This window comes from Schistocerca serialis, chromosome 10, assembly GCF_023864345.2.
Source record: "Schistocerca serialis cubense isolate TAMUIC-IGC-003099 chromosome 10, iqSchSeri2.2, whole genome shotgun sequence".
Classification (NCBI taxonomy): Eukaryota; Metazoa; Arthropoda; class Insecta; order Orthoptera; family Acrididae; genus Schistocerca; species Schistocerca serialis.
The window spans coordinates 134,967,891-134,989,451 of record NC_064647.1 but is presented as its reverse complement, the minus strand read 5'-3'; the positions used below and the strand labels follow the sequence as shown (position 1 = coordinate 134,989,451).

At 43.7% G+C, this 21,561-nt stretch overlaps 1 protein-coding gene across 1 annotated transcript in view; it reads left to right on the top strand.

Annotated features, from left to right (window-relative positions):
* LOC126424612 (uncharacterized) overlaps positions 1-21,561 on the top strand; it is a 646,994-nt gene that overhangs the window by 437,856 nt on the left and 187,577 nt on the right. Inside the window, exon 3 of the mRNA XM_050087350.1 lies at positions 9,367-9,517. Coding sequence (XP_049943307.1) covers positions 9,367-9,517 — 151 coding nt within the window. The remainder of the gene's footprint in view (positions 1-9,366; positions 9,518-21,561) is intronic.

The following is a 21,561-nucleotide window of genomic DNA, read 5'->3' as shown; positions in this document are numbered from 1 at the left end:
ACACGCAAAACACAGTTAACGAATCACCGCTGTCAACATTCCATCTTTCACGGGAGTCCTACTGACAAATTTTCGCAGTCGATGCAACTATCTGTTACGAAGTACTGTCTGAAAAAAGTGTCACTGTTAATCAGTGAAATACTGATTTCAAAGTGGTGAAAAGACGGCAGCTTCCTTTAAATGCACAGAAATGTAAAACCTCGCATTTCAGAAAGTGAAAAAAAAGTAGCATATCATGACTACAATATCAACGAAGCACATTTGGTGTCGGTCAACTCAAGCCTGAGTTCCAAAAAGTTGCAGGGATCACGACACGTTAAAGGTAGTTGTCGACGAGAAAAAGCGTTAGACAATGTAAAATGGTGCATGATGTTCGAAATCATGAAACAAATAGGGATAAGACGGATAATATAGAATATGTATAAGAGACAAGAGGGAATAATAAGAGGGGACGACGAAGAAGGAAGTGCTCGGATTAAAAAGTGTGTAAGACAGAGATGTAGTCCTTCGCCCTACTGTTCAGCCTATACATCGAAGAAGCAACGATGGAAATAAAAGAAAGGCTGAGATGTGGAATTAAAATTCAAGGTGAAAGGATATCAATGATACGATTTGCTGATGACTTTGCTATCCTGAGTGAAAGTGAAGAAGAATTACATGATCTGATGAATGGAATGAACAGTCTGATGAGTACATAATATGGACTGAGAGTAAATCGAAGAAAGACGAAAGTACAGAGAAGCAGCATAAATGAGAACAGCGAGAACAGATGGATTGATGGTCACGAAGTAGATGTAGTTAAGGAATTCTGCTAACTACGCAGCAGAGCAACCAATGACGGGCAACAAGGAGGACATCAAAAGCAAACTAGCGCTGGCAAAAAGGGCATTCTTAGCAACAGCAATCTACTGATATCAAATATAGGCCTTCATTTGAGGAAAAATTTGTGAGAATTTACGTCTGGAGAACAGCATTGTATGGTAGTGAAACATGGACTGTGCTGAAGCCGGGACAGAAGAGAATCGAAGCAGGCGAATGTTGAAAATTAGAGGGACTAATAAAGTCAGGAATAAGGAGGTTCTGCGCGGAACTGGAGAGGAAAGGAATATGTGGAAAACACTGACAAGGAGAAGGGACATAATGATGGGACATCAGGCAATGACTTCCATGGTACTAGAGGGAGCTGTAGAGGGCAAAAACTGTAAAGGAAGACAGCCAGAAAATAGTTGTGGACGTAGGTTGCAAGTGCTACTCTGAGATCAAGAGGTTGGCTCAGGAGAGGAATTCGTGGCGGGGCGCATCAAATCAGAAGAATGGTTCAAATGGCTCTGAGCACTATGGGACTCAACTTCTAAGATCATCAGTCCCCTAGAACTTAGAACTACTTAAACCTAACTAACCTAAGGACATCACACACATCCATGCCCGAGGCAGGATTCGAACCTGCGACCGCAGCGGTCGTGCGGTTCCAGACTGTAGCGCCTAGAACCGCTCGGCCACCCCGGCCGGCTTTAAATCAAAAGACTGATAACTAAAAAACAAGAATTTCAAAAGAATATTTTCAACTATTTACCAAAACCTGCGAGAAAAATATAATATAAAATAAAAATATCGGCATTCGGTGGTGCCATTTCGGCATCGATATATCACTGAAAAGAGAGTTTATGATTGGTGTCTGGTCCAGCTTGTTGTTGTTACAAGTAAGAGTCGCGAATAGCGTTTGCCCTACTTGTAGTCTGCGCAGGTCACAACCTGTGAGTGCTTTCCAGAACTTGTGTTGTTGCTCTTTGGTTTAGATTTTGTATTACGAAGATTGTGTCCCCAACATCGCCAGTATTGCTGCATTTGTGAACTGCCTGTGCTTTGATAAGTAGTTAAGTCTTTCAAATAGCTTTCGGGTGTCTCTGATTTCCAATATTAATTCCGAAGTTTTCAATTGATTTCCTCACATAATTTGGATTCATCATTGTACCTCAAGCTCAGAGAAAAGCTGTTGTATCTGTCAAAACTTGATATGTGAATCAAATTAATTTCAGTCAATAAAACCACATTCATTTTAACGTTTATTTTTATTCCAGCTGTCCTACAACTGCTTTCATGCGGCTCCCCTCCCTTATTATATCATCAGGTGGTTTTACATCTCTGAATTGTGTGCTCGCTGTGTCGGTGTTCCAAAGTTGAAGAGGTTCCACTAGCTAGAACATTATTGATTAACCAGGGGTAGGTAATTGCTTCATTCCCGGGAGGGCCATTTTTAACGCAGCTAGTGTGCTATTTCTTCAGATCGACGTTCTTCAAAAACAGTTGCTGAAAATGATGAACAAAAATCTAAACAAAATTTTTTTAAAGCATTAGTAGCGATCTTATATAATATAATTAAATATATATAATTAAAAAATCTAAATGACAAGACTTGCGGTGGGCGGAGACTCGTGAGGGGAAATGCTAACGTAGTCGGCACGGCGCTACCAACAGAAATTGCAACGAACTTCACCAAGCAATTTTGGCACAACAACTGCTAGGGCGTTCGAGGAAACGAAAAAACAGGGAAGTCGACATGCAGTGTTCCGGACGAATCCGATATGTGACGCAGCGTAACAAAGGACCCATCGAACACTTTTTATTGTGCCACTTACATGCAGTTACCATTGTTAGCACCATGTTTATCGCCAAGCGTGAATGTGCATCGTTTCCGTTTTAATTCTTGTTCTAAGAGGGACAGGCAGGCTGCTAGCTTTTTGATGTGCAGAACGTCTAATAATAAATCAATACATAAATATACAGCAATTCTTCTAATCCATATGTAGCATACAGCAAACCAGTGCTTAACAGTATTAGTTAAAAACAGTCTTAGTTGCAATTTTAGTTTTTTATTTTTCAACGACGCGTATCGCCTTATTTAGGAATCTTCAGGTTATCTTTTCTAGATGGACGCGAGTGGCACCAAGATCTGCATAACGCGTTCCCGTTCACAGGAGCGAGTAACAGAGTAAGATGGGGGCTCAGGTAGTAAGCATTTACTACCTGATCCCCCATCTTACTCTGTTACTACTTTGTTGACTACCTGTGGTGTGCGTACTGTAAGACCTTCGGTACACACACCATCAGATTATTTGACTTGTCGCTCTAACGAAGTAGGGGAGTGTCAGCAATATGTCTCGTGGTCTTATCGTGGCGTGTTTATCTTCTGCCGTTAGGTCAGACGATGGAAATGCCACTTGCACGCTTAGAGTAGCAGATTGACGGTGGCCAACATTAAACAGAACTTGATTAATTTTCACACACATTTATTAAAATAATCACAAGCATAAAAATTACTTAACTTGATTCTGGATGCTATTTACAATTGACAATCTGAAGTTCCTTTGGTCTTGGTACGTTAATCTTATTCTCACATATCTCTGATACTTGACATTTATCTTCATGGCTATGTACAGGAATATGATAATCTTATTAGGCGCAGACTGAAACTTGACCATAGACTGGTACAGACTAATGCAGACTCGTACAGACTGGTGCAGACAAATGCAGACTGACTAATCGGAGGTCTGTACTCTTGTTATAATACCTCGCGCGTTCAGGTATCACTGCGCGAGTGTGATCCGCGAGGAGAAAAGGTTCTACGTTAGCAGCAATCTCACTGGCTGCGGTACATATTAATACGCGGATCGGCGGAAGCAGAATTCGGTCCGTCTCTAAGGCAGCGCCATCTCGTAGTGCGGAGACGGACAAGCACTGCGCCTGAGCTGTTGTGCTTAGCGGGGCGCGCTCTAGTGGAAAAGTTGTGTGGGCGCTGACTATGCGGAACTATGTACACAACACTACCTAAGCCCCCATCTTACTCCGTTACTCGCTCCTGTGAACGGGAAGCTGCTATGCAGATCTTGGTGCCTCTCACGTCCATCTAGAAAAGAGAACCTGAAGATGCCTAAATAAGGCGAAACGTGTCATTGAAAAACAAAAAACTAAAATTGCAACCAAGACTGTTTTTAACTAATAAATATACAGCTCTAAAACCTACAGTATATTTACAAAGTCCAGCCTATATTTTTATATGTTTTCCATCGATATATCGATATGACGATACCTTTCTCGAAAATTTGGAAATTTGTGGTAAGTTCCTATGGGACCAAACTGCTGAGGTCATCGGTCCCTTGGTTTAGACAGTACTTAATGTAATTAAAAACTAACTTACGCTAAGGACAATACACATACCCATGTCCGAGGAAGGACTCGAACCTCCAACGGGGGGGAGCTGCGCGAAAGGCGCCAAAGACCGGCGGCTACCCCGCGCAGTACCTTTTCCGATACATCGTGCGCCATTAGTAATCCTTCTGTAAATATCAATATATCGGATTCCCGATATTTTTAAAAATATCAACAATCCGAGTGCCAGATAGAACCGCCCAGCAACCTGAATCCTCCCCAGCTCTTCTTTACTCCACTGTCAAACCCGGAGGGAGCCAATCCCCCCATTTGCCATCATGAAGAGTGTGAATTGCTTATTCCACACCACTTTGCAGGGAAGGCCTGCTTAAATATTCCATTTAGCTCCTGTTGTATTGTCGTGGACTAACCATAAGTTGGCAAATAGGCGGGCTATCTCTTTGATTATTGGCTGCACGTCTACCGTGCGAAAAGTCGCTCGTTTCTCACGCTTTGTCCGAAAATATGGCGGTGGCTTCCCCTCTGCTATGGTTGTAGGAACCGCGCAGTTCGTTTCTCAAGGTCTTCAGGAGGCACCTGAAGAATAGCCCAGCACACAGCAGAACGGTGGCTAGCGGAAACGCCGATCAGAGAATAGCCCTCTCGGCCGGCTGTCTCACGAGACTTAGCCCGCTCGTGCAAAACTTCTGGGAACATCTCGAGACGCTGCTATTCAGTCGCAGGACATCTCAAGTGTGTCGGTGGCCACGCCCCTCTCGCCACCTGCGCAGTCCTCCTCCCAGAAAGTCCCCGCCAATACTGCATATAATGTTGTTGTTGTTGTTGTTGTGGTCTTCAGTCCTGAGACTGGTTTGATGCAGCTCTCCATGCTAGTCTATCCTGTGCAAGCTTCTTCATCTCCCAATACCAATGTCCTACCAACCGATCCCTTCATGTAGTCCAGTTGTTCCACAAACTCCTCTTCTCCCCAATTCTGTTCAGTACCTCCTCATTAGTTATGTGATTTACCCATCTAATCTTCAGCATTCTTCTGTAGTACCACATTTCGAAAGCTTCTATTCTCTTGTTGTCTAAACTATTTATCGTCCATGTGTCACTTCCATACATGGCTACACTCCATACAAATACTTTCAGAAACGACTTCCTGACACTTAAATCTATACTCGATATTAACAAATTTCTCTTCTTCAGAAACGCTTTCGTTGCCATTGCCAGTTTACATTTTATACCATCTCTACTTCGACCATCATCAGTTATTTTGCTGCCCAAATAGCAAAACTCCTTTACTACTTTAAGTGTCTCATTTCCGAATCTAATTCCCTCAGCATCACCCGATTTAATTTGACTACATTCCATTATACTCGATTTGCTTTTGTTGATGTTCATCTTATACCCTCCTTTCAAGGCACTGTCCGTTCCATTCAACCGCTCTTCCAAGACCTCTTCTGTCTCTGACAGAAAATGCCATTATTAAATGTCGGATAGTGACTTGTAACTAATTAGTATCGTCACAAGGTGTCAGATTTTGGTTCATTGGTACGGTACTGGAGAAAAGCTGTCAGCCTACAAAGTACAAAAGGGACTGCTTACAAAACAATCTTACGACCTATGTTAGAATAACGCTCAGGTCTTTGGGCCCTGTACCAAATAGGACTGGCTGTATACAAGGACGAATGGTCACTGGTTTGTTTGACGCACAAGCCAATGTCCTGCACATGGTGAAAGAACTGAATTTGCAGACATTTGAACGGAAACTTTCTCGTGAAAGCCTACTTAGACAGCTTCTACAACTGTGATAAATTTACGGTATATTACAACCCCCTACTTGTAATTTCTTAGACTTTCCCGACGATTTTGTGACATCTCATTGAATCGGATGTACTGCCGGTGGTCTGCGTTTATCTAACACAATATTTCGACGTCGTACCTCGACGTCTTCATCAGGTGCTTTCTGTGACTGAACGACACGTTTCTTTTTTTTTCTTTTTGCAATTTGCATTCCCTTCTCTTAGGGAAAAGGGCGGGCTGTTCTAAGGCTTGCTATACGCCCCTTATCAGCCATAGGGTATAAGTTTATTCTGTTTTGGCACTATTTATTTTGCTCGCAAGGGGTACATGGAGGGACGGGGGTATTTTCCCAATTGGGAATAGGCTGACCGTGTCCCGTATTTATGTCTGAACTGTGTGTGGCGTTCCCTACGCCGTCCGCTCCCGCTGCGACCGTGTCGGTTGGTCGCCAGATGTTGCGTCTTCCGTCCGCGCCCGCTTCCGCTGTTTTCCCCGGTCGCAGCCGTTTCGTGGCGTACCCTACTAGGGTCAGCCTGTCGTTCAATCACAGGAAGGACTTGATGAAAACGCTGAGGTACGGTGTCGACATATTGTGTTAGATAAACGCAGACCACCGGAAGTACACCCGATTCAATGAGAACTCCCTACTTATCGCTCACATAGGGATCGTGAGGACAAGATCAGACTAATTACAGAACGCACAGAGACGTTTGAGCAGTCGTTCTTCCCGTGCTGCATACGGAATGGAACGGGTAGGAGTCCTAATAACTCGTACAATAGGATGTAACATCTGCCATCCACTTCGCACTGGTTTGCAGCGTATGGATGCAGACACAGGGATGTCAGTCGACGCCTTCCTATCACGTCCGCGACAGACACCAGCGGCCGGTAAGCTAAGTACACCTTCCACCTACTCGGCGCTAGCAGTCTACGGCCCCTGGTTAACGGCTAAAAAATCTCGTACAGTTCGCCAGATCACCATCTGCTGTCCTTCTGCGAAGCTGTTGCTCACGCACCGCAACGGGACCAGCGTAACGACCCGTGATTAATGTCTTGGACAACGCTTTCGGATATCTCTACCGGTACGAAGAACTTGGCTGGCGACGACTTGGCGTATTTGTGGTTTTTGGTTGTTCTGCCGATTGGTGGTCCATAGGTGGGTAAACAGATGGGACAGAAGAAAAGCTATATTAGAAACATGGCCACCATTTTAATAGCCGGCATCTTGGGTCCAACACAAATAAAAAAAATGGTTCAAATGGGTCTGAGCACTATGGGACTTAACTTCTGAGGTCATCAGTCCCGTAGAACTTAGAACTACTTAAACCTAACTAACCTAAGGACATCACACACATCCATGCCCGAGGCAGGATTCGACCTGCGACCGTAGCGGTTGCGCGGTTCCAGACTGTAGCGCCTAGAACCGCTCGACACCCCTGCCGGCCAGGCAGACAGGGAATTACAATAGAAAAACAGTGTTGTCTTATATTTTAGCATATCTTTATCCATTCTACGGTTGTGATTCATGTTTCTTCCTTAGAACTGACGTGAAAGCTGTAGGCGTCAACACAATATATCAGGGGAGAGGAGCACCTGCGTTATCGCAGAAGATGTAAGCCAATAATCTATACATACAAAAGAAAGTCGTGTTAGTTACACTATTTATAACTCAAGAACGGGTGGACCGATTTGGCTCAAAATTGGTGGAGAGGTAGCTTACAAGCAGGAGACGGACATAGGATACTTTTTATCCCGTTCGACCGCTGTAAAACATGGTATAACAAAAACGCATCTGGATGGAATAATAAAACGCAAATTTCAGCTAAGCGTCACTATAAAACGTGATATAACAAAAAAGCATCTGACATGGAATAACAAAACGCAAATGACAGCTAAACTTCTATGGTTAAGTATCAGTATATATCATTAATTAAAAATTTAAAGAAATTATTTGTATTTTCTTTGAATCGTCATTAACAATGCCGCGACGAAGACGATCGAATATTTCTCCACAAAGCCGTAATGCAAGGATACAAAAAATAAGGATGTAGATGATCTAAACTACATAATTCAGAATGAGATCATTGGTAAAATGCATTCATTCAAATCTATTGACTGTGTAACAAATGAAGATGAAGCCACCAACTATCCAAATGAATTTTTAAACTCCTTGGATGTGCCTGGCTTACCACCGCACAGTTTACGCCTAAAAGGTGGCTCCGTAGTAATCATACTTCGAAATATAAACCAACCAAAACTGTGCAACGGTACTCGTTTGGTGCTAAGTAAATTGATAAACAATGTTGTTTACGCGACGATACTCAAAGGAAAATTCGAAGGTGAGTAAGTTCTCATTCCGATGATCCCAACCGATATGCCGTTTGAGTTTAAAAGACTTCACTTTCCGATCCGTCTTGCATTCACCATGACCATTAACAAATCACAAGGCAAATCACTGAAAGTTTGTCGTTTAAATCTGGAATATCCATGTTTTTCACATGGTCAATTATATGTGGCATGTTCACGGGTCAGAAGACCATCTGCATTGTTTGTTCTTGCGCCTCATAATAAAACAAAAAAATGTCGTGTATCACAAGGTACTTAATTGAAGAGTGGGAGCTATGCACCAAAAAACATAAAGAATAAAGAATCATTAAAATACTTAATTTTTTAATTTGTATTTCCTAATAAAAAATTGAACTTAACATCCAAAATCTGATTATTTAGGGGCTTTACGGCGGAACAGAGTTCGCCGGGTCAGCTAGTGATGGTAATAGTTTCGTGTGTTTCAACAGCCTGGTGCATGTCGTTCAACTGGACGCCACTTCAGCGACTTGTGTTGGCCGGCCGGGGTGGCCGAGCGGTTCTAGGCGCTACAGTCTGGAACCGCGCGACCACTACGGTCGCAGGTTCGAACCTTGCCTAGAGCATGGATGTGTGTGATGTCTTTAGGTTAGTTAGGTTTAAGTAGTTCTAAGTTCCAGGGGACTGATGACCACAGATGTAAAGTCCCATAGTGCTCAGAGCCATTTGAACCATTTTTTACAAAAGTACGAGTTGCATCCAGTACGGCCCCTTCCAAAGTGACCTCTATGTTGGTAACACAGCTTCACAGCTTTTCCCCCCTCATATCCCCACTACTTTAAAATTTGTAAGAACGGCCCCACACATATGGACCACCCTGTACTTCAGCACTCAACCGCCTGGTTGATCTGCATACAGCCCAGGCAACTTGTGCTACTGTAGTTTGACTGCTTCAGCATGTGACCTCCAAAGATTCACCACGACACACAAGCCGCCAAGCGCAGACTCTTCTATCGTGGCAGATGGAATAGTAATCAAAGTGAATTCCTCGAAGCAGCACACTGTGTTGAGGGGGCGGAGAATGAGAGGGTGACCCGTGTGTTGCAGATGATCGCACGCGTGTGGGGCGGCGCGGGGGCGGACGCCGAGTGGACGGACGTGCCAGTGACGCCCCTGACCACGTGCCGTGACCTGGTGGACTGCTGCCGCGACCCCGGGGACGAGCCCTGCACGCTCGTCGAGGTGTCCATGGGACACGGTGAGTAGCCCCACTTGCCGAACACTCTGTAGGTTGTGGTATGACGTGTTGCTGGAACGTAATGAACAGCCCAAAATGATGAAAAATCCTTTTGTTGTTTTCGTAGACTGAGATATGGGAAAGGCTGACTGATGTCCCACTGAGAGACAGTGAGTAGCCCCTGCTGCTGATCACTCAGTAGGCTGAGGTTCAGAAAGGTCTGGTAGAAGTGTCACTAGTAGCCCCAAGTGGTGAACAGTCTGTAGGTTGTGGTACGGAAGGCACTTGTTGACGTGTTGTTGGAACGTAATGAACAGCCTCAATTGGAAAAATCTCCCCTTGGTTGTTTAAAACAGACCGTAAAATTGTTACTAGCACAGAGAGAGAAGCCTCTTCTGGACTGAAGTACAGAAGGGACTGGTCCAGGTGTCACTGGGACATGGTGAGTTTCCCCACATGCCACATCTACAGCTACGTGATCACTCTGCTATTCACAATAAAGTGCCTGGCAGAGGGTTCAGTGAACCACCATCAAGCTGTCTCTGTATCGTTCCACTCTCGAACGGCACGCGGGAAAAACGAGCACTTAAATTTTTCTGTGCGAGCTCTGATTTCTCTTATTTTATCGTGATAATCATTTCTCCCTATGTAGTTGGGTCCCAATAGAATGTTTTCGCAATCGGAGGAGAAAACTGGTAATTGAAATGAAATGAAATGGCGTATGACGAGGGCCTCCCGTCGGGTAGACCGTTCGCCTGGGGCAAGTCTTTCGTTTTGACGCCACTTCGGCGACTTGCGCGTCGATGGGGATGAAATGATTATGATTAGGACAACACAACACCCACTCCCTGAGCGGAGAAAATCTCCGACCCAGCTGGGAATCGAACCCGGGTCCTTTGGATTGACAGTCTGTCGCGCTGACCACTCAGCTACCGGGCGCGGACACCTGGTAACTGAAATTTCATGAGAAGATGCCGTCGCAACGAAAAACGCCTTTGTCTTAATGTTTGCCACTCCAAATTCACGTATCATTTCTGTGACACTGTCTCCCCTATTTCGCGATGATACAAAACGAGCTGCCCTTCTTTGTACATTGGTACAGACATGAGCCACCACCTGCAGTTGGCTGCACCCTGTACTCTTCATGGCATTCGGAAGCACCCTTTCCACATCCGGAGTGACTCCCCCCCCCAGAATGCACACGGAGTGCACTCTCACTTCCTTCCCCTCCTTGGCAGCCATTTTCCTAAACACTCTGTAAGTTGAGATATGCGAAAGGCTGACTGCCGGCCGCGGTTGTCTAGCGGTTCTAGGCGCTCAGTCCGGAACCGCGCGACTGCTACGGTCGCAGGTTCGAATCCTGCCTCGGGCAGGACTGATGTCCGACTGAGAGACAGTGCGTAGCCCCCCTGCTGATCACTCAGTAGGCTGAGATACCATAAGATCTCACTAGTAGCCCCAAGTGGTGAATACATTTGAATACCATGCTTTAGGGCAGAGACTATTTACGATAAAATAAATGAAGAGAACTTTTTATGCAAAAGATTCATTTCCTGGCGTGTTCGACCCCACCGGGGACACTTCGAAAGTTATTTGTTTCGGTATGCTCTAGTGGATGACAGTGAATCTAAAACTGTAGGTAGCTTAACGCTAAATGTGACAAAATACAACTGCGAGAATTCATAGATAAATATAATTGCGAGATTCTTCAGAAAATCATGCTCTGTCTGAAATTTATTGTAATCATAAAATCTGACTATGAAGTCTGACAAAAGAAAATTGATTACTTTGAAAGTAATGGTACTTGAATTACGCAACCATTACGGCACCTCACCTGAACCTCTCGATACCAGTAATATTCTACTGTGTTTCTGTTAACTACTTAACATATTTCTGAGATGACATTCAGATTTGATTTCATTTGATATACATCGATATGTTTATATTGCAATAATATTATTCTTATGTGTATTCTTTCTTTTGTCACTATGATCTTTGACGTATTTGTAACTCTGATTTTTGGGCGCGTAAGCGATAGTTAGTTAGTTGGTGACTTGTTAGAGAGTCGGACCTTGAGAAAGTCAAGTCGAGGACGTCATGTTGGAAAGACGAATATTGTCGTCAGCTTATAAAATGTGAACTTTAATAGTGACTGTGAGGAAGATGTTTTCAAGTATGTTTTGTATTGTGAAGTGATGGTTCAAATGGTTCTGAGCACTATGGGACTCAACTGCTGAGGTCATAAGTCCCCTAGAACTTAGAACTACTTAAACCTAACTAACCTAAGGACATCACACACACCCATGCCCGAGGCAGGATTCGAACCTGCCACCGTAGCGGTCGCGCGGTTCCAGACTGTAGCGCCTAGAACCGCTCGGCCACTCTGACCGGCTATTGTGAAGTGATGTTTGTGCGTCACGTGATACTGCAATAAAAGCAATTAAAAGGAAGTGTAACTTAATTTCGGAATGCTGATTATTTTTTTTTTTTTTTTACATCACCATTGTCCAGCAAAAGTGTAATCTACAAGAATGGTTTGTGAAGCGCATCTACAAAACTTTTAAATATTGCAGGATAAAACCTAGGCCTCTTTACATCCGAGCTTGGAATCATAACCACCTAGATTTTCAACGATTGAGCCATGATTTTACGACGAGACCAGCGTGGGAAACACAAAAAGATGAGTGCCTAGTGTTTTTATTATTACATGAAATGACCATTAACTGTGTTCTAATGACACCTGCCACATAATATGACTGATGTTGCCCGAAAATGCATTATTCAGCAGCGTGAGCAACACCACAATCGTTATTAAAATGCTGATCTTTGTTGTGGTAGGGTTGTTAAAGAAAGAATCTGTTGTCAACACAGAGTGCAAAACTACTCTCGTAGCTACGGTGCGTCTCGATAACAGAACTGCAAAAATCTGACAACAGAGATACGCGGCGGTGCAATGCATACTCTGAAAACATTGCTATCGTCATTGGTTCATGATTTTTTATAATGGTTTTTAAATAATTTAAAGTTAATTAATTCTTAGGATGTGGACAATGACTCTAGTTTAAATTAACTCACATCCAATCTCATTTCCTTAGATTTAATAACATTTAATGAAACTTCAAAAACACTTAAGCTTTCTCTGAAATCACGTAACAATAATCCAAGACTTACAAAAATTGAACTTACAAAATTTAATTTCACATGTATAATCTTTCTTTAAATAACATTCCAGAACCTAATTCTTAAATCCATCTCTCTCTCAATGATCAGTAAACCCTAACAAAAAAGAACTGAAACGCAAAAAGATTCCTGATCTGGATGTCTATCGAACCAAGAATGCTGCATTATCAAACCTCTGACGCAAATAGAACAAATTTAATCATTACCTCTAATTAATTCTTCACAAATATTTCGCACCAATGTAAAAATCAATTCTTTTTCTCTCCAGAATTAGTCTCCTGCTAATTCATAATGTAAGTCCAAATATCTCCGTTGTTTGTCCCTTGCTGCTACTAAACCAAAACTGGACTGTTCACTTATAACTCCAAAGCTCAATTGATGTCTCCTCTCCTCCGCTCGCTATCAAAATACACTCCTGGAAATGGAAAAAAGAACACATTGACACCGGTGTGTCAGACCCACCATACTTGCTCCGGACACTGCGAGAGGGCTGTACAAGCAATGATCACACGCACGGCACAGCGGACACACCAGGAACCGCGGTGTTGGCCGTCGAATGGCGCTAGCTGCGCAGCATTTGTGCACCGCCGCCGTCAGTGTCAGCCAGTTTGCCGTGGCATACGGAGCTCCATCGCAGTCTTTAACACTGGTAGCATGCCGCGACAGCGTGGACGTGAACCGTATGTGCAGTTGACGGACTTTGAGCGAGGGCGTATAGTGGGCATGCGGGAGGCCGGGTGGACGTACCGCCGAATTGCTCAACACGTGGGGCGTGAGGTCTCCACAGTACATCGATGTTGTCGCCAGTGGTCGGCGGAAGGTGCACGTGCCCGTCGACCTGGGACCGGACCGCAGCGACGCACGGATGCACGCCAAGACCGTAGGATCCTACGCAGTGCCGTAGGGGACCGCACCGCCACTTCCCAGCAAATTAGGGACACTGTTGCTCCTGGGGTATCGGCGAGGACCATTCGCAACCGTCTCCATGAAGCTGGGCTACGGTCCCGCACACCGTTAGGCCGTCTTCCGCTCACGCCCCAACATCGTGCAGCCCGCCTCCAGTGGTGTCGCGACAGGCGTGAATGGAGGGACGAATGGAGACGTGTCGTCTTCAGCGATGAGAGTCGCTTCTGCCTTGGTGCCAATGATGGTCGTATGCGTGTTTGGCGCCGTGCAGGTGAGCGCCACAATCAGGACTGCAAACGACCGAGGCACACAGGGCCAACACCCGGCATCATGGTGTGGGGAGCGATCTCCTACACTGGCCGTACACCACTGGTGATCGTCGAGGGGACACTGAATAGTGCACGGTACATCCAAACCGTCATCGAACCCATCGTTCTACCATTCCTAGACCGGCAAGGGAACTTGCTGTTCCAACAGGACAATGCACGTCCGCATGTATCCCGTGCCACCCAACGTGCTCTAGAAGGTGTAAGTCAACTACCCTGGCCAGCAAGATCTCCGGATCTGTCCCCCATTGAGCATGTTTGGGACTGGATGAAGCGTCGTCTCACGCGGTCTGCACGTCCAGCACGAACGCTGGTCCAACTGAGGCGCCAGGTGGAAATGGCATGGCAAGCCGTTCCACAGGACTACATCCAGCATCTCTACGATCGTCTCCATGGGAGAATAGCAGCCTGCATTGCTGCGAAAGGTGGATATACACTGTACTAGTGCCGACATTGTGCATGCTCTGTTGCCTGTGTCTATGTGCCTGTGGTTCTGTCAGTGTGATCATGTGATGTATCTGACCCCAGGAATGTGTCAATAAAGTTTCCCCTTCCTGGGACAATGAATTCACGGTGTTCTTATTTCAATTTCCAGGAGTGTATAAAACTAGCGCGCGTCTTCGCAGAGCAAAGGTCACATCTGACACCTTTGTGCGGCCTAGCAACTTTGTCAAGGCTGCGCGCGCATGTCTAAGCAATCGAGACTTTACGAGCGCGGTTTCAGACATCCAAAACAAGAAAAATTTCTACGCAAAGCAACACTCACACCTTTCAACATCACAGACAACTGCGTTGTATGTCAAGGTAGAGAAGCATTCACCTCACGCTAGGTGAGGACAACCCTACATCGTAGTGACGCAACGCTACGTCAATGTGACGTAAATAACCTAAATCGACTACATGAATACGTGTAGCGATCTTTGCAGTTGTACCACAGAGGTTGCACCGATAACGTGAAAGCTAAATGTAAATAGACGTGTACAAACGAAGCGACAGCAGTCGTGTGGTATGCCCATCCCAGTTGAATTACTTATTAAGCTGTAATCGCAACAATTTTGGATGTTATTGTGTGTTTCTTGATGTAATGAACGTCTGAACCATAACGATAAAGAAAGTCAAAAATAGAGTCTAGTCATTTTTTTTAAATCCAATTAATTGTACATAAATCATGTGGATAGAAACGTGAAATAGAGAGAAATTAAAGTGTTTCGTATTTTATAAAAGCCAATGGATTTTACATAATTCTTCTGGGCAGAATTGTTAAACTGAGAAATTAATGTGGTTCCGAAGATCATGCCGAATGTTGCTGGCATTTTAGTTTTGCCTTCATGCTGTTGATCTGCGCAGAAACTTTTGCTCTTCAGAAATAAATTATTGCTGATTATTATAGTTTACTGACCTGTTACAATACATGTCATTAGTTTTCTTTATACGTTGTATAGTGTGAAAAAACAATGACATGCAAGTCACATTTACCAGCATTTTAAGCAACTGAATGAAGTGAGTGCTGTCGCCATTTTTAACTGCTTTTTGTATGACCCTTAGGCAATATCGAAATAGCTATAGTAATCATGCCAAACACCCCCAAAAGTTGTACCATGTCTATTGAGAGAATAAACATAGTATTCCACCATCGCATATGAAACGTCACTTAGTGCTGATAAAAACTGTGGGCTGTTGAGGTTATTTTGTCAAGTAGCTCACCCATTGTGACAGTCAGTGTTCATCATCATTTTGCAACAACTACGAAATTTACTTTTTTATAATTGATACTGGTTAAATATTAAAATGTGAGTAACAATTATAGAAGAAATATCATTGTTTTTTCACAGTATACTGCGTATAAAGAAAACTAATGACATGTATTATAACAGGTCAGTAAACTATAATAATCAGCAATAATTTATTTCTGAAGAGCAAAAGTTTCTGTGCAGATCTACAGCATGAAGGCAAAATTAAAATGCCAGCAACATTCGGAATTATTATCTTTGGAACGGACATTAATTTCTCGGTTTGACGTTTCTGTCCAGAAGAATTATGTACAATCCATTGGCTTTTATAAAAATACGAAACACTTTAATTTCTCCCTATTTCACGTTTCTATCCACATGATTTATGCACAATTAATCGGATTTTTTAAAAAAAATTACTACCCGCTTTTTTTTTTACTTTCGTTGTGGTTATGGTTCCCCCGTTCAGATATTTGTTGTGTTCATGAAACACACAATAACATCCCACATTCTTGGGATTAGAGCTTAATAATTAATTATTCCACGTTTCTGTCGACACAATCATGCACGATTCATGGGATTTTTTTAAAAATGACTACAAGCTTTTTTTGACTTTCGTTATGTTCATGAAATACCCAATAACATCCCAAATTCTTTGGATTACAGATTAATAATTAATTATTTCATGTTTCTGTCCATATCGTTTATGGACGATTCATCGGATTTAAAAGAAATAACTGCAACCGTTTTTTTTTTCGTTAAGGGTCCTTCGTTTAGACATTCACTATGTTCAAGAAACACACAATAACTTTCTAAATTGTTAGGATCCCAGCTAAATAACTAATTCAACTGGGCTGAATGTACCACACAACTGCTGTAACTTCGTTTCTACACATGTATTTTCATTTAGCTCTCACGTTACCGTGTAACCTCTGTGGCACAACTGCAAAGATCAGTATACGTACTCATGAAGTCGATTTAGGTTTATTTACGTCACGATGACGTACCGTTACGTCAATATGACGTAGGGTTCTCCTCACCTAGCGTGAGATGAATGCTACCCGTCAAGGTAGCTCCAGCAACGTCGATGCGATAGGCAATTGTCTGCCACGAAACATAAACTGTTTTCAAAGTCATATCTAAGGGGCACTGCTCATTCATGATCTCGCGCCAGCTGAAACATCGATTAATGCCACTAGAACTTTATGTCAAAACGGCTGTAGGGAATAAAAGAAAGGTGCAAGCTTGAAATTAAAATTCAGGGGGAAATTATGTCAATGATGAAGTTCAGTGATGACACCTTGTATTCTCAGTGAAAATGAGGAAGAACCCCTGTTAAAAGGAATAAGTAGTGTAACGAGAACTCACTATGAATTGAGACTAAACCGAAGAAAAACGAAAGCAATGGAGTGGCGGAAATGGTATTAGTAATAAACTTAACATTAAAATTGGTGACCACAAAGTAGATGAAGTGAATAAATTCTGTTACGTTAGCCTTGGAAGCAAATTGGCACTAGTTATAACAAGCAGGCTAGCACCAAGAAAGAGCGCATTCTTGGACAAGACAGGTCTGCTAGAATCAGACGTTGGCCTTAATATCAGGAAGAAATTTCTAACAATGTGCGTTTAGAGCACAGGATTGTACGGTAGTGAGTTATGAATTTTGGGAAACCCGGAAAGGAACAGAATCGAAGCGTCTGCTACGTGTTGCTAGAGAAGGATGTTGAAAATTGGATGCACTGATAGTTAAAGAATGAGGAGGTTGTCCGCAGAATCAGCGAAGAAAGGAACATACGGAAGACAACGACAAGAAAAGTGACATGTGTTCCTGAGGCAACGTACAGGAAGGTGTGCAGTATTCAGCAGCTTTATCAATAGACGTCCAGCAGAACTGAAAAAAAAGAGTAGCAATGCCCATGTCTTCGTATCTAATTTGAATGGTTTCCTTGTGAAACAATCGTTCTATTCTCTACAGAAGTTGCCCACAGCAACTTCTTCTTCTTCTTCTTCTTCTTTCCGTTTTGGGCCATATTAATTCGGATGTGCTACTTTCCTTGTGGCCTTTATCCTCGTCCAATTTTGTTTCCTTCTCATACTTCGCAATCTTCTTCGTAATGGTAATTTTGCATTGGGACTAATTCTGTAATGGAAACCTGTGACAGCCTGAATCTTTTATTTGAAAATTACGCTGATCCCTTTTTACGAGGTGCATTCAAGTTCTAAGGCCTCCGATTTTTTTTCTAATTAACTGCTCACCCGAAATCGATGAAACTGGCGTTACTTCTCGACGTAATCGCCCTGCAGACGTACACATTTTTCACAACGCTGACGCCATGCTTACATGGCAGCGGCGAAGGCTTCTTTAGGAGTCTCTTTTGACCACTGGAAAATCGCTGAGGCAAGAGCAGCACGGCTGGTGAATGTGGGGCCACGGAGAGTGTCTTTCATTGTTGGAAAAAGCCAAAAGTCACTAGGAGCCAGGTCAGGTGAGTAGGGAGCATGAGGAATCACTTCAAAGTTGTTATCACGAAGAAACTGTTGCGTAACGTTAGCTCGATGTGCGGGTGCGTTGTCTTGGTGAAACAGCACACGCGCAGCCCTTCCCGGACGTTTTTGTTGCAGTGCAGGAAGGAATTTGTTCTTCAAAACATTTTCGTAGGATGCACCTGTTACTGTAGTGCCCTTTGGAACGCAATGGGTAAGGATTACGCCCTCGCTGTCCCAGAACATGGACACCATCATTTTTTCAGCACTGGCGGTTACCCGAAATATTTTTGGTGGCGGTGAATCTGTGTGCTTCCATTGAGCTGACTGGCGCTTTGTTTCTGGATTGAAAAATGACATCCACGTCTCATCCATTGTCACAACCGACAAAACGAAAGTCCCATTCGTGCTGTCGTTGCGCGTCAACATTGCTCGGCAACATGCCACACGGGCAGCCGTGTGGTCGTCCGTCAGCATTCGTGGCACCCACCTGGATGACACTTTTCGCATTTTCAGGTCGTCATGCAGGATTGTGTGCACAGAACCCACAGAAATGCCAACTCTGGAGGCGATCTGTTCAACAGTCATTCGGCGATACCCCAAAACAGTTCTCTGCACTTCCTCGATCGTGTCGTCAGACCGGCTTGTGCAAGCCCGAGGTTGTTTCGGTTTGTTGTCACTCGATGTTCTGCCTTCATTAAACTGTCGCACCCACGAACGCACTTTCGACACATCCATAACTCCATCACCACATGTCTCCTTCAACTGTCAATGAATTTCAATTGGTTTCACACCACGCAAATTCAGAAAACGAATGATTGCACAATGTTTAAGTAAGGAAAACGTCGCCATTTTAAGTATTTAAAACAGTTCTCATTCTCGCGACTTGTGGTAAAATTCCATCTGCCGTACGGTGCTGCCATCTGTGGGACGTATTGACAATGAACGCGGCCTAATTTTAAAACAATGCGCATGTTTCCATCTCTCTCCAGTCCGTAGAAAAAAAATCGGAGGCCTTAGAACTTGAATGCACCTTGTATTTTACTTCTCTTTTTCACAAGAAACTACATTATCTAGTGCGCCAACCTCCCCTGGTCCATTAGAAGAATGTGTGCAAAGGAAGTGCTACTTCTTCTCCAGACTATGTCCGAGATTCGCATTATCTGGATCTACAGTTCTTAGTATTAAGAAAACAGTCTTAATCACATGTTTTAAATATTTAGTGCTGACAGGTTTCGGCCCATCGCAGGGGCCATCTTCAGGGCGAACATATCGCTCGTCGACTGCTGCTGGGGTCACATCTAGCAAGGTGTGGCAGGAGAGTGTCAGATGGCCGCTGCGATGGGCTCAAACCAGTCAGCACTAAATAAATAAAAAATGCTATTAAGACTGTTTTCTTAATACTAAGTTCATTAATATTTATCTCTGTTCCTCAATAACCATGCTGGCCAAACATCTACAGTTTCTAGTTCGCTCGTATTCTACACTGCCCTTCTAGGACCCAATATCCTCCTGAGAAATCTTTGTTCCACAAGTTATTCTCCTAAGGACAATTTTGGTAAACATTTTTGGAATACAGTGATCAATAGATTATAGTCAACTGATCTTTTTTTTTTTTTTTTCTCCTCCTCAGCTGCTACGAAGTCAACTGATGGTTATGAGTGCTGAGCACGAGCTTAAATATGCAGAGGCTCCGCCTACTTCCTGTCACACTTCTTCACAACTGCCAATCAGCGTTCATAATATGACGCCATCGTCAAAGTATAAAAGTAGGAAATACATTAATAACATAAAATTGATTCATTAAAAATGTCTGATAGTATGTGTACAGCTTATTTATATTTTAGGTAAAAACAGTAAACTACGATGTGTAATAGTTGTGACTTCGTAGCAGCTGAGGAGAGCTCCGCCTACCATCCTAAGGGAGCCATGGGGCTGATGATGGTTATGTAAAAATAACCGAAACCGGTTACCTACGTCATTGAAACATAAATGGTGTGATCAAGACTGAACTTTAGTCAAAATGTAATTCTCCTAAGGAATCTTGCTCTTGTGAGATTCGGACTTTTTCTGCAGCAAATGAGGTTTCAGGGCGAATCACTGTCTGATAATGTCTCTGTTACGACGTGACGGGTCGGACATCCGAGAGTTCTACAAGCTAGAAATACGACGGAAAAACGTCAGATCGTATAGAAAAGCCCGTGACCACAAATCAGCACGGATTTATAAAGAATCGCTGGTGCACTTTCCTCACGACGGTCAGGCACAAACGAAATTTTTTGAAGAGGCTGGTGCTATCTGTGTGTCAATAATAAATTGGGTCAGTTTAGCTGTCAGGGACTTTCATTTACCGCTACGCCGTGGAGGAAATATGATGGCCGAAATGCATATAAATTTGTAACGCACAGTCAACCCGCTAAATCAGTTTCTGTTGATACTGTAAGAGATTGGACAAACTTTCGAAAAAAAAGAGTGGCGCTGAGAATACTGTGTTTCAAACTAATCAAAACGGCTCAAATGGCTCTGAGCACTATGGAACTTAACTTCTGAGGTCATCAGACCCCTAGAACTTAGAACTACTTAAACCTAACTAACCCAAGGACATCACACACATCCATGCCCGAGGCCGGATTCGAACCTGCGACCGTAGCGGTCGCGCGGTTCCAGACTGTAGCGCCTCGAACCTCTCGGCCACTCCGGCCAGCTCAAAGTAATCCTTTTTATGTCGGAATCTTGGTGAGTGGATCAGAACCTAAATCAGATGATAACATCCAGGCAAAATATACTAAGATGGTATCTGTTCCTTCGGACATGTCCGAAAGAACAGATACCATCGGTGACCATGCAGCTTGTTAGAATGTAATGCAGGACAATACACTGAGAATGTGGGTTTCGCGGGAGGCGTGCCAGAGATAAATCCCTGCAGTCGCGCTATCCTCTGTGTCCTCGGTGGCTCAGATGGATCGTCCGAATGGTTGCAGAGGAACCCACTATGCACCACGTTGTGGCGGATAAGCGCCGACAACGCCAACATTTAATCACACAACTCAGGACACAGGACGGTCGCTTATGTACGACCCAAGCAACCATAGTAAAGGCGGTGGAGGATCATTTCCGTCATCATTAGAAGGAAAGAACCGTCGATGACGTGGCCACTACTGAAGTGTTACAGAAGGTAAGACGTACTATCGACGAGGCTACCGTGACTGCACTAACAGAGGAAATCTCACTCGAAGAAGTCGAAGACGCCGTGGACAACGGTGCGGCCAATAAGTCTCCTGGACCTGATGGATTGCCCATCGAATTCTACGGGACTTTCCGTGACATCATGATGCCTCGCTGGGTAATAATGTTCCGCGAACTTATGTCTCCAGACTGTGATGTGCCGCCAGCGTTTGTAGAAGGTCTTCTCATACCGGTACACAAGCCAGGTGGAGGA